At 47.1% G+C, this 12,500-nt stretch overlaps 2 protein-coding genes across 6 annotated transcripts in view; one reads left to right on the top strand and one right to left on the bottom strand.

The window, feature by feature from the left end:
* Positions 1–9,521, bottom strand: part of abhd12 (abhydrolase domain containing 12, lysophospholipase) — a 20,278-nt gene extending 10,757 nt beyond the window's left edge. For 2 of the 5 annotated variants that reach the window (XM_030071277.1, XM_030071274.1), the window contains exon 1: positions 7,360–7,758. In XM_030071277.1, coding sequence (XP_029927137.1) covers positions 7,360–7,511 — 152 coding nt within the window. In that variant the 5' untranslated portion in view covers positions 7,512–7,758. Of the gene's footprint in view, positions 1–2,636; positions 2,673–7,359; positions 7,759–9,015; positions 9,143–9,381 lie in introns of those variants that run through there. The other 3 variants (XM_030071275.1, XM_030071276.1, XM_030071279.1) reach the window with 3 other exon arrangements.
* gins1 (GINS complex subunit 1 (Psf1 homolog)) overlaps positions 9,513–12,500 on the top strand; it is a 4,432-nt gene continuing 1,444 nt past the window's right edge. Inside the window, exons 1-3 of the mRNA XM_030071296.1 lie at positions 9,513–9,723; positions 11,147–11,211; positions 11,639–11,737. Of these exons, the coding sequence (XP_029927156.1) occupies positions 9,649–9,723; positions 11,147–11,211; positions 11,639–11,737 (239 nt within the window). The 5' untranslated portion in view covers positions 9,513–9,648. The remainder of the gene's footprint in view (positions 9,724–11,146; positions 11,212–11,638; positions 11,738–12,500) is intronic.

Raw genomic sequence — 12,500 nt, 5'->3', positions numbered from 1 at the left:
GTGTGTGTGTGTGTGTGCGTGTGTGTGTGTGAGTGTGTGTGTGTGAGTGTGTGTGTGTGTGTGTCACCAGCCTGAGCCACATGCAGGAGCTGAGCTGCAGCCACTGGCAGGGAGCCAGCAGCTCACTGCAGCCTCAAGGTCTCTGTGGACACTGAGTGTGTGTGTGTGTGTGTGTGTGTGTGTGTGTGTGTGTGTGTGTGTGTGTGTGTGTGTGTGTGTGTGTCAGGAAGCAGGCTCTCAGGCTGATTGGTGTTACAGTTCAATGCAGTTCAGCTGATATGGATTTTTGAAAGATGATCAGAATATTTGTGGCTGCTGGCAGAAACATGTTTCCAGGCAGATCTTCACCAGGTGTGTCTCCCCAGGTGTGTCTCCCCGGGTGTGTCTCCCCAGGTGTGTCTCCCCAGGTGTGTCTCCCCAGGTGTGTCTCCCCAGGTGTGTCTCAGCAGGTGAGTCTCCGCAGGCGTGTCTCCCCGGGTGTGTCTCAGCAGGTGAGTCTCCGCAGGCGTGTCTCCCCGGGTGTGTCTCAGCAGGTGAGTCTCACCTGTCCTGGACACCAGGCCAAGCCAAGCTCAGGGGACTGGGCCGCTGACTGCACTGCCAAACACTTTTCAAATTCCAAACTAAATCACCGTCTGATTCAAATGTAACACTGTACAAAAAGACAGTGAAGACACGGGTTTGATATGAATCTGCTGGTACCTTTTATATTTTTTTAAATTTATATTTTAATGAAACATCAAAAGGGATGTTATATGTTTTTTGGTATCTTATTGTTTGACCTTGACCCAGAAGATCTGTAAGTCGTTTAAAAAAAAAAAAGATTTACTGAAATTCTGAGTTAAACACATTGTTGATGATGGGAGCAGCTGTCGAGTGAGACATCTCGCTTTCTTCCCATCTCTGTGGACAGCTGCACATGCTCAGTGCGGATCAGGTCGTGACGGCCATCTGTGCACAACCAGGTGCACGGAGCTGGCAAACACACCAGCTGATGATGATGATGATGATTTTGATGATGATGATGATGATGATGTACTTTTATTCGCTTAAATCTTCATTTTCAAATCATTTTTGCTGCGTTTGATGATTCGCTTGCGTTTCATCGCAGCCTGACAAAGCAGCTGAGTCGCCTGCAGAGTCAGCGGCTCGCTGTTTTCAGGAGCGAGCGACGAGCTTCACTTCCTGCCAGCAGTCAGAGAGCGAGTGGGCGGCTTTTATTTCTTTATTTCAGTTTTCAGAGGGAGGAGCTGCAGTCTGGGTGTTGTGGCTGCAGCTTCCCTCAGAAGCTCTGCACAAGGCTCTTAATGTGAAAAGACCATGCCGTATCCTGTTGCTCACTATAGCACCGGTTTAAATGTGTTCATGAAAGTGTCGAGTCATGATATCAGCGACACAGTGGCGTGACGGCGTGTTCGCTGCTCAGCTTGTTGTCATGGTGACAGATCAGTTCAGTGTTTCCAGTACGGCTTCACCCATTCAGGGGTTCCCGTTAGCGTCCCGTAAAGCGCCTCGCTGCGTGGCGGCAGGCGGTGTAGATGGTGTGTGTGCTGCCAGACGAGCGGCTCTCCTCCTGAAGCCAAAACGTTTCCACTCAGCTGACTCACCTCCTCCTCCTCCTCGTCTTCATCGTCGACACGAGCCGTCGTTAGCCTGGCGCTGGCTAGCAGCCAATGCCACGGTTTCAGGTATTTTTCAGAAACGGTGACATAAGCACAGCATGAGAATTTCAAAATAAAGCTTGCATGATCTGAAATATGACGATGATCGATGGTCGCACGTTGCATCGATCGTACGCGTCGCTGAATGTTCAATGGATGGATCGATCCAGATGGATGGACACGCCCCCTACCTGTCACCGCAGAGCCGCGTCACCTGGCGCCTCGTCAGTTTGGACTGTTTCAGTTTGTCATCACAAACAGACGCTGCTCGCCTGCTCACCTGAGAGCGCAACGGCGGTGAGAAAGATCCAGGACGTGAGTTGTGTTTTTTGTGACGTGAGCAGAGTAAAGCAGAGTAAAAACAGAGTACAAACAGAGTAAAAACAGAGTAAAAACAGTAAAACAGAGTAAAAACAGAGTAAAACAGAGTAAAAACAGAGTACAAACAGAGTAAAAACAGAGTAAAAACAGTAAAACAGAGTAAAAACAGAGTAAAACAGAGTAAAAACAGAGTAAAACAGAGTAAAAACAGTAAAAACAGAGTAAAACAGAGTAAAAACAGTAAAACAGAGTAAAAACAGAGTGAAACAGAGTAAAAACAGAGTGAAAACAGAGTAAAAACAGAGTAAAACAGAGTAAAAACAGTAAAACAGAGTAAAAACAGAGTGAAAACAGAGTAAAAACAGAGTTAACGTGGAGGTTAACCTGCAGTCTGCTGGCCTGCAGCTGAAGGACATTTAAAGTTCAAGTTGAGGTTTATTTATAAAGCATATTTTTTTCCATACTGAAGCACCTCAGGGAGCGTTCACTCTGCAGCACCGAGCAGAAAACACCGACAGGCCCTTTAATGTTCAGGTTGATATTTTTAGATCAGACCCACCAAACCTCTCAGGCTCGTGCAGAGAAGCTGCAGGTATCAGACGGTTAAAGACATACTGCTGCGTTTTGGGTGGAATACCCCTTTTTCTGACTTACCCAGACTGAGACCAGATGTTGGACAGCATCTTCTCCTCTGGACGTCCACTGGTTCAGTTCCTATGGGTACCATATCCTGTTAGCTTAGCATAAAGACTTGAAGTCTATGGGCGTGGTTAGCCTGGCTCTGTCACAGTGAAACAGCAAACCTCCAGCGGCTCTGAAGCGTCTGACTCACTGAGGATCATGAGGATCTGAAACACGGATCGGTTTGAGGAGCAGTCAGATGGTGGCGCTGTAGCCTCTGAACACGTTTGTGGTTCCGTCCTCTGAACACGTGATGGTCCCGCCGCTGGAGGTGGAGGAGGATCCACCGCTGACGAACTTCTCCTGGACGGGAAAGCGAAGCGAAGCGACGGGAGCTCAGGCCGGCCGCTCCGCTCAGAGGATCTGTTCAGGATTAACGGACGGTCAGACAGATTTATCGGCTCGTCTGACCGACTCCGTTTCTATTCTGATCAGCTGACAAAAAAAAACAAAAACACACACATTCTACTTCTGCTGTCCCTCTGTGCTGTGCAGCGCCTGCAGAGGGACGGCTGAGGCTGAACATGGATAGATACTTTATTAGATCCAGTAAATCCACTCAGTCCAAATGCTCAGTCCCCTGCTCCCCTGCAGCGCCCCCTGCTCCCCTGCAGCGCCCCCTGCAGGTGGACAGTCTGTGTCTCTTCACTCTGATCTGACCATCAGCTGACAGTCCAGCTGCTGAGCCACACAGGAGAGTTTCTCTGTGTCAGGGCGTCGGGCCGGACCACAGCTGAGGACGGAGGACGGCAGGTGAGTGGGCGGGGCTTCAGTCCCTCCTGGGTCACATGACTGTTCACACCTCTGATGAGATGTGGACAAAAGCGTCCCAGACCTCCAAACATTTCCTGAGAGACACCGAAGACATACGATAACGCCCGGTGGGAACAGGGTCTCAATACAACACCACCACACACACACACACACACACACACACACACACACAGTGAGTGGTTTCTCTGAATAGCCTTCTCTGAAAAAGTAAAACCCCAGAATTAGATTAATTTATTTAAAGTGACGTCTGTCCTGCTAGAACATCAAGAGATTATAAACACAGCGACTCTGAAGGTCACATGGTGATGATGATGATGGTGATGATGATGATGATGATGATGATGGTGATGATGGTGATGTTGATGATGATGATGATGATGGTGATGATGATGATGGTGATGATGGTGATGTTGATGATGATGATGATGATGATGATGGTGATGATGATGATGATGATGATGGTGATGTTGATGATGATGATGGTGATGTTGATGATGATGATGGTGATGATGATGTTGATGATGGTGATGATGGTGATGATGATGGTGATGATGATGATGATGATGATGATGATGATGATGATGGTGATGATGATGGTGATGATGATGATGATGATGATGATGATGGTGATGATGATGGTGATGATGATGTTGATGATGGTGATGATGATGATGATGATGATGATGATGATGGTGATGATGATGGTGATGATGATGGTGATGATGATGGTGATGATGATGATGATGATGATGATGATGGTGATGATGATGATGATGATGATGATGATGATGGTGATGATGATGGTGATGATGATGATGATGGTGATGATGATGATGGTGATGATGATGATGATGGTGATGATGATGGTGGTGGTGAAGAGGTTGTGAGGCTGTGATTGGCTGGGATCTCTGGCTGGACGCGGCGCTCTCCAGGGTCACCTGAGGTCACGTGACGACCAAGACGCTGACTCGGCGCTGACGGCGAGCCACTTCCTCCTCCGTGCCGAGCGGCCGACGGGACGCAGAGACTGCAGCCGAGTCAGCGTCTCATCCACTTCCTGTCGCTGATGCATTCTGGGAGGTTAGGGACTCCTCTGTGTGGGTCAAAGTTCAGCCTGTCTCTCATGAGGCGAGCAGCTGCGCAGCCGCTCGGGTCAAACCGGGGGCGGGTCGCAACTTCCTGCCCCCACACGGGACCGGGCCTCAGCTCGCAGTGACAGACGGGTCCGGGTCGGGTCTGCGTAGAACGTTTTGGCCGTGTGGCGTCCAGCCGGGGCACACGCTCTGTCTCTGAGCCGACATTCGTTTTTAAAAAGGACTTAAGGAAAGACATTCTGAAAGAAACACGTTGTTTTTCCCAGATTTGGTGATAAAAGTAGCTCCCGAGTGAGACATCACGCTTCCATCCCATCTCTGCAGACAGCTGCACGCGCTCAGTCCTCAGACAGCTCTCACACACACCGCTCCTCCCGTGTGTGTGTTGTGTTGTGAACATTTCCCACAAACACCATGGCCCTGCTGCTGGTTCCACTCAGAGCAGCAAAGCTAAAAATAAAAGCTCCTGGTGCCCCGTCGGCTCGGAGATCTCACTCTGCAGCGACACAAAATAAACCTCAGCGCTGCTCTCCGCGTCTGAGGCGCTTACAAAGACCTGGACCGACGGACTGAAGACATGTTGACGCCTTATTTTTAGATGAATCAGGTGTTTGTGTGTGTGTGAAGTGTTTGTGCTGCGCAGCCTCCCAGAGGAGCCGCACGTGAACGCCTCACATTTAACTTGACCTTCCTGCTGTTGCGTAAGTCTGCAGCGAGCGGCTAATCAGGATTAGACGTACAGAAGCCCAGAGGAGACACAGGAGGACAGATAATGACGACGGCTTTCACCACAGATCACTTTATTATCTGTTCCTTTTTCCCTCATTAGAGAAACGCTCTGCTGTGTGAAGTGATGTAGAAAGCAGTGAATGCCATAACGTCTTCCATGAGTGCAGAGCAGCATTAACGCACTGAGGTGACTCTTCTCACTTAATCTATCGTGCATTTTTCCATTCACCGGATTAATCATTTAATTTATAAAGTGATATAAAGTAAATCCAAAGTCTAAGTAGAAGTGATCAAAGTCCACAGTGATGCCTTCAAATGCCTGCCTCGGTCTGACCAGCAGCCAAAAAACCCACAGCAGTGATGTGATGAAGATCTGAAGGAGGAGGACAGGCTGAGCGTCAGAGCGAGGCTGCTGCTTTTACTGGAAACATTCACCATTAAATATCTTAAAAATATCTTAAAAATATCTTAAAAATATCTTTAAATTATCCTAAAAATATCTTGAAATCCACTCATTTTCTGTCAGTTAAAGGCAGAGTGAGCAGGATTTCCCTAAAAACCAAACCAAACCTGTCCATCATCAGTGTGTGTGTGTGTGTGTGTGTGTGTGTGTGTGTGTGTGCATGTGGTTCCTGTCACACTGATGCTGATGAAGCCTGCAGAGTCAAACCTCTGACAGGTGAGTCACATTCTGTGAGTCAAACCTGCCGGCAGAGCCTCCCACTTTCACACACCTGCATCCCACTGCGACTAGCAACACACACACACACACACACACACACACACACACACACACACACACACACACACACACACAGCGGACGGACCAGCAGAACCTGCAGGGCCAGCGGAGCTATACATCTGAACTGAGGTTGAACGGCGTGCTGATGTCATCAACATGTCGACGTGTCATCAAACCCCGACAGCCAACGGGATTCCAGCTCTGCAGGTTTCAACCCGAGCAGCTGAACCCTGAATCCAACCCCATCCACCTGACCAGCAGCATAAATATGTATGTATAGATATATAGATATAGATAAATATAGATAGATAGATAGATAGATAGATAGATAGATAGATATAGATATACATAGATACTTTGGACTCTGATCACTTTATCAGCTGCAGCCCAAATAATTCTGGATTATTAAAAGCTCCTCACTCCATGTAACCTGAATCAGTTTGGCTGTGCTGAGTGTAATCTGTGCTGCACGCGGTAAAAAAAGTGAAACACTCCATAAATAACACGCTGCCTGGATCACACCTTGTTTCCTCCCAGTGCTCCCACTATTCCCATGATGCACCAGTGCACTGAGGCAATACTACCCAGACATCTCTACTGTCATGTGAAAAAATAAGTAAAATGCAGTTTGGGTGATTTTCATGTTTTAACTTCGGCTGCAGGGCCACATGCCTCTGAACAGGCTGAGCAACGTGGAGGGTGGATTAATCTGAAATTAGGATTATCTTCTCTTAGCTCCTGAAAACTGATATTTTTTGGGAAAAAATGTTGTTGTTTTTTCTTCAAAGCACAGCCTGGAGTTCAGCTCCACCTCAAGATGAACTGTACTCTGCAAACTAACTTGGCTTTAACCTGCACAGACACACAGCTTCAGGACGCTGAGGGAGTCATACTTCTACTGGGAAGAATCCAGATGAACAGATTTTAGCTTTTCTGGATCCTGAAGAGACTTCACACTTCTATCTGGAGATATTCGGCCAATTTAAAATGTCACAAAGTCCTTATGACAGTAATTTCACTGAGAAAAGAAAGAAAGAAAATAAAGACAGACATAAACAAGAAAAGAAAAACAAATGAGCTGAACTGCAGATGTAAAGTAACGTGACTCCAGTGTGTTTCCTCTGTTTAACCGTTTTTTCATGCTACAGTTCCAGCTGATGGTTTGACCTGCACTGCATGTAATCAGGCTGAACCTCCCAGTTAACACACACACAGAGAGAGAGAGAGGGAGAGAGAGAGAGAGAGAGAGAGAGAGAGAGAGAGAGAGCGAGAGAGAGAGAGAGAGAGAGAGAGAGAGAGAGAGAGAGATCTGCATTTCCATCTGAACAGCCAGAGGAAACGCGGCTCACCGCCTCACCTCCTGAACGGCCTGCCCATCCTGAGCTCCGGGCCCGGGCCGGCCGCCGCGGGGGCCGCCGCTCCGCTCTTGGGACAGTACTTCAGGTCCGGGTCGCTGTCCAGCAGCGTGTTGTCATGCTCCGCAGTCAGGGAGTTATTCCTCTTTCGCATCGCTGTGGATGTGGAAACACGCTCAGGGTTAAAAGGCAGAAAAACCGCTAAACCAAAAATCCACCGGCTGTGTGTCCGGAGCTCCGGGCTGACGCGGCGGGACGGGGGCCGAGTGGTGGCCGGGAGACGCGGTGTGCGAGGCGGTGTGGAGGCTGCAGGCTGCCCGCTGTGCCTCCGGAGCTCCGCTACATGCTCTGCCTGCGGGACGGGATTATCCGCAGAGAGCAGCTGATCAAGCGACCTTTCCCCCCCGACTCCCGCCTAAGCCAATCAGCGTGCGCCGTATCCGTGACGTAAACTGGTGCTGCGTTCAGGACCGCTAGAACATCCGGACATCACTTAACCCTTCCGTTACTTTCAGATTTACTAACATTTTTTTACCTATTCAATTTGGCCCCAGTCATTTTGTACATGTTAAAATCTCTCTCTCTCTCTCTCTCTCTCTCTCTCTCTCTCTCTCTCTCTCTCTCTCTCTCTCTCTCTCTCTCTCTCTCTACCCCTTATACATCAACATTCTAGCGTTTCTGGCAATGGTTCTGGCAGTAATACAGGTGTGGTTATGTTACTACAGGTGTGGTTATGTTAGTAAGGGTGTGTTACTACAGGTGTGGTAATGTTAGAACAGGTGTAGTTATATTACAGGTGTGGTTCTGTCAGGTGAGGGCCCTAAAGCAGAGGGAAGTTTTTGAAGATTAGAAAGGTCATGCTCTAGTTCCTAAAGTTCAAACAAACACGTGGGACATGTTGATGTTTCTTATAAGTTTTATGCGGCTCACACAGCCGGGGGTCAGGCAGACCGCCCCCAGACTGAGACCAGATGTTGGACACCATGTTCACCGCTGGATGTCCAGTGGTTCAGTTCCTATGAGTAGCATTTCCTGCTAGCTTAGCATAAAGATTTGAAGTCTATGGGAGTCGTTAGCCTGGCTCAGTCTTAGTCTCTGTATAAACTCAGCCCTGTCTTTTGAGCAGAGCTGTAAAACTGAGCTGTGAAAAAACAAACCGCTCAGCCCACAACACACCCTACATAGTGCAGTCACACACACACACACACACACACACACACACACACACAAAGCATTTAATCACATACTGAACTTTAAATAAAAAGTTCAAGTAATCTTTTGCCACTGAAAAAATATTTGTTGATTTCATGTTGTTATCGAATCAGTGAATGAAAAAAAAAAATCAAAATACACAAAATACAGAGAACACTGGAGATGGTAGTTGTTAAAATCATGACAAAAAAAAAAAAAAAAAGCAACACGACCTGAGCAGTGGGTTTGTTCCAGTCTTACTTCTGACTGATGCTCTGCCTCTTTAAAGGACTTCGTTTGTGTTACAGCTTATTACTCTGATCATTCACTATTACACTGCCCCCATACCACCACGTGTGCTCTAGAATGAATCAATAAATACATTTCAATGTTAATAACCTGTATATTAACGTTCAATACCATAAAGTTGCGTAAGAGGAATAAACCCGAGACCAGAACATATTTACCATGTGAGCGACGTTCTCTACACGGTTGTTCTCTTTTCCATGCACCTTGAAGGCAACATCCGTGGGGCTGCTAGCAGAGAGGCTAATCTCCCCTAACAACAGATCGATGCTAATCACTGTGTGTTATTCCACTGTGTTAACCGTCACCGGACCCGATACCGTATCGATACCGGCTGGCTGTGCGGCCCCGTGCGGCTCGCTGCGCCTCCCAAAGCCGTCCGGCCGGTTTGGAGCCTCTCACGGTCTGATTCCGCCCCGACCGCAAAGCAGGAAACCGGCCTGAGTGACAGCAACCTGCGCTGCTGTAAACACAGTCTGCACAGCAATAACACACATGATACACCTGTAATAAAAACACAGTGTTACCTTATGGACTTCTCTTTAAACAGCCTGGCTTTATAACATGACTGGGACACCGAGTGTTGGCAGCCGCAGCGCGTTTGACAGGCCGCCGCTGTGGTTTGTCCCTCGCCGGCAGCCGGAGGTTTCCTGTCACGTGACGACAACAGAGCGAGCCATTCGACGTGCGACTTTACCGCGAAAACGAACCTGCGTGTCCGGAAGAAGAAGCTCGGTTCATGTCGGCTGGGTTTGACGTTCCAGTGGAGATCTGCGCCGTGTCCGCCGCTCAGGATGTTCTGTGAGAAAGCCGTGGAGCTGATCAGAGAGCTGCACCGCCTCAGCGACGGACAGCTGCCCGCCTTCAATGTAAGTGAGGCCGGCGGCGGTGCGCTGCGTGGGGCCGGAGCGGCGGTGCGCTGCGTGGGGCCGGAGCGGCGGTGCGCTGCGTGGGGCCGGAGCGGCGGTGCGCTGCGTTGCGTGGGGCCGGAGCGGCGGTGCGCTGCGTGGGGCCGGAGCGGCGGTGCGCTGCGTGGGGCCGGAGCGGCGGTGCGCTGCGTGGGGCCGGAGCGGCGGTGCGCTCCGTGGGGCCGGAGCGGCGGTGCGCTCCGTGGGGCCGGAGCGGCAGCGGAACCTCGTCCAGAAACCCGACAGTTTAGTTTCCTCCGGGACTCAGACAGAACCACACTTGACCTTTACAGGACTTCACTGTCTTTCCTGGATTATTTTAATCCGCTCTACATTTCGGCATTCACCTGATACACCCCAGCATCACGCATTTCAATAAATCATCGACTTTTAGGACTCTGTACGCCTTAATGAAGGAAGAACGCGGCTTATCTTCACGTTAGACAGGGCGGCAGCGAGCAGAACCAAGCTGATAAAAGTTTAAATTTTACCGACATACCTTTGTGTTTTGTGCGTCATACATATGCCGAATTTTCCAGTTGCATCTGATGGTTAGTAACTGTCCCCAGTCGTACTCCAGTAGGTCTGTGTATTTGCCAAATCACCTATAAAAAAAAAATATATTTTTTTTTTCATGGAGTTTGGCTGAGCGTCCTCTCCATGAAAAGGAGTCAGATTATAGATAGATAGATAGATAGATAGATAGATAGATAGATAGATACTTTATTCATCCCGCAGGAAATTCGCAGTTTTTCAGCAGTATCCACAGATTACAGATTAAATAAATCAATAAAAAAGATAAAAAAAAAAAAATAAAGAATAAGATCTAAGTACAACCCAGTGTGCAAAAAGCAGAAAAAAAAAAAAAACAGAAAAAAACGTGTGCATGGGTGTATAAAATGTGCATAGAGGTAGGTCAATGTGCAAGGGAGGCTTCAGGTCTCACTGAAATAACAGAATTAACGACAACAACAAACTTTCATGGCCCAGTTCATAGTAAATGTAACTCTGGTAAATAAATGTAAAAGTTGGAGCGCTTTACAGCAGAGGAGTCAACATGTAGAGTCCAAGTGAACAGCTGAGGTAAAATACCTGTTCATGGCTGCTGGAAAGTAAAACAGAGTAAGAGATTTAAAAAAAAAAATAGTTATAAATAAATCTTAAGGCCCCAAACATGTTGTATTTCATCATTTAAAGGGACTCAGGAGTATTTTTCCTGCTGTTGCAGTTGTTACCTGACAGAACAGGTAAATGACATCACAGGTTGACAGGATCAGCCAATAGTAGGGCCTGTACTCTGCTTTCTCAGCACAACAAGACAAACCACCAGCCCAGCAGAGTCCCACGTGATCACACTGATTTTCCTTTTTGTCTTGGTTGCCAGGAGGACGGGCTCCGGCAGGTTCTGCAGGAGATGAAGGTTCTGTACGAGCAGAACCAGAGCGACGTGTGAGTCACTGCATCTCATTCCAACAGAGAGGAAGTTTGAGCTTCTGGACAGATTCACTGCGGCACAAACTGATTTCCCCTAAGCTAGGGTTTTTATATTACAGTCAGGTTTTCACTTTGATTTAAAAAAAAAAAAAGTTGTCAGTGTGATTTTGGTATTTTTGTTTTTTATTCATTTGTTCCTCTACACTTAAGGTTTTCTGTAGTTCCTGTGGTAGTTGTACTTTTTCAAAGCTGTAATGCCAGAGCTTCAGAACAGATTTTGCCGCTGAAATTTATTTACCTGAAGTTTTCAGTTTGTGTTCAGGAAAAAAGCAGAAAGTCTTTCTCTGCTGCGGGAGTTCAGTTTTCCCAGCAGAGAGCTGGCTTTCCGTGTTATTCCCTGCAGTCTTCAGGTTGTGAGCTCCGTGTTTCCTCTGCGCTGCAGGAACGAGGCTAAAGGTGAAGGCCGGGCCGACCTCATCCCGTCCATCAAGCTGCGGCACAGCTGCCTGCTGAGGAACCAGCGCTGCCTCGCCGCCTACCTGTGAGCCTGACGTCCCTGAACGCATCACAGCTCACAATACACTTAATTTAATTTATGATGCCGCTTTATTATATTTTACTGTTATCAATAAGCTGCGCCTCATCCTGCAGTGTGAACATTGCACCGGCCATAATGCCAATATACAAATAGATTTTTTTTATTTTTTTATTTTTCATGGATAGCAGTTTCATAAATTACTGACATACAAATAAACAACACAGGAAAGCATTATGTCATAGCAGCTCAAATATTAAATGACCATTCAAGTCCAGCTGAGCAAAATCAGACTGAAACCACAGAATGAATTATCCAGCTGACCCGTGGCTCGTTAACAAAATAAAAGCACGAGCGTGTTAGAGGTCTCCATGCTGACCGGCAGTCCCGCAGATGAACGCAAAATCTGCAAAAATAGAAAAAGGTCTCAAGAAAATGACCTGGGAATTAATTAGAGAGAGAGAATTATTAGAAAATTAAAAAAAAAAAACTTTATTTTTAAGTATATATGATTATATATTTAAAATTACAGGACATTCCTTGGATTAATTTCTCAGGTCATTTTTCTCTCCAAGTTTTTTTTGGTTGCTTAGTTTCAGGTCATCTCCTTGTTTTTTTTTATTTTTTATTTTTGAAGGGGGTGATTAATTTTTAGGTTATTTTCTTCTAACTTTTTACAAATTTCTTGATAATTTTTGGGTCATCAATCTAACATAATTTAACCTAATCTAATCTAGAATAATTTAATCTGATCTAATCTAATCCAATC

This window comes from Myripristis murdjan, chromosome 15 (assembly GCF_902150065.1).
Source record: "Myripristis murdjan chromosome 15, fMyrMur1.1, whole genome shotgun sequence".
Lineage (NCBI taxonomy): Eukaryota > Metazoa > Chordata > Actinopteri > Holocentriformes > Holocentridae > Myripristis > Myripristis murdjan.
Note: the sequence above shows the minus strand (reverse complement) of the source record. Positions and strands in the feature narration are given on the sequence as shown.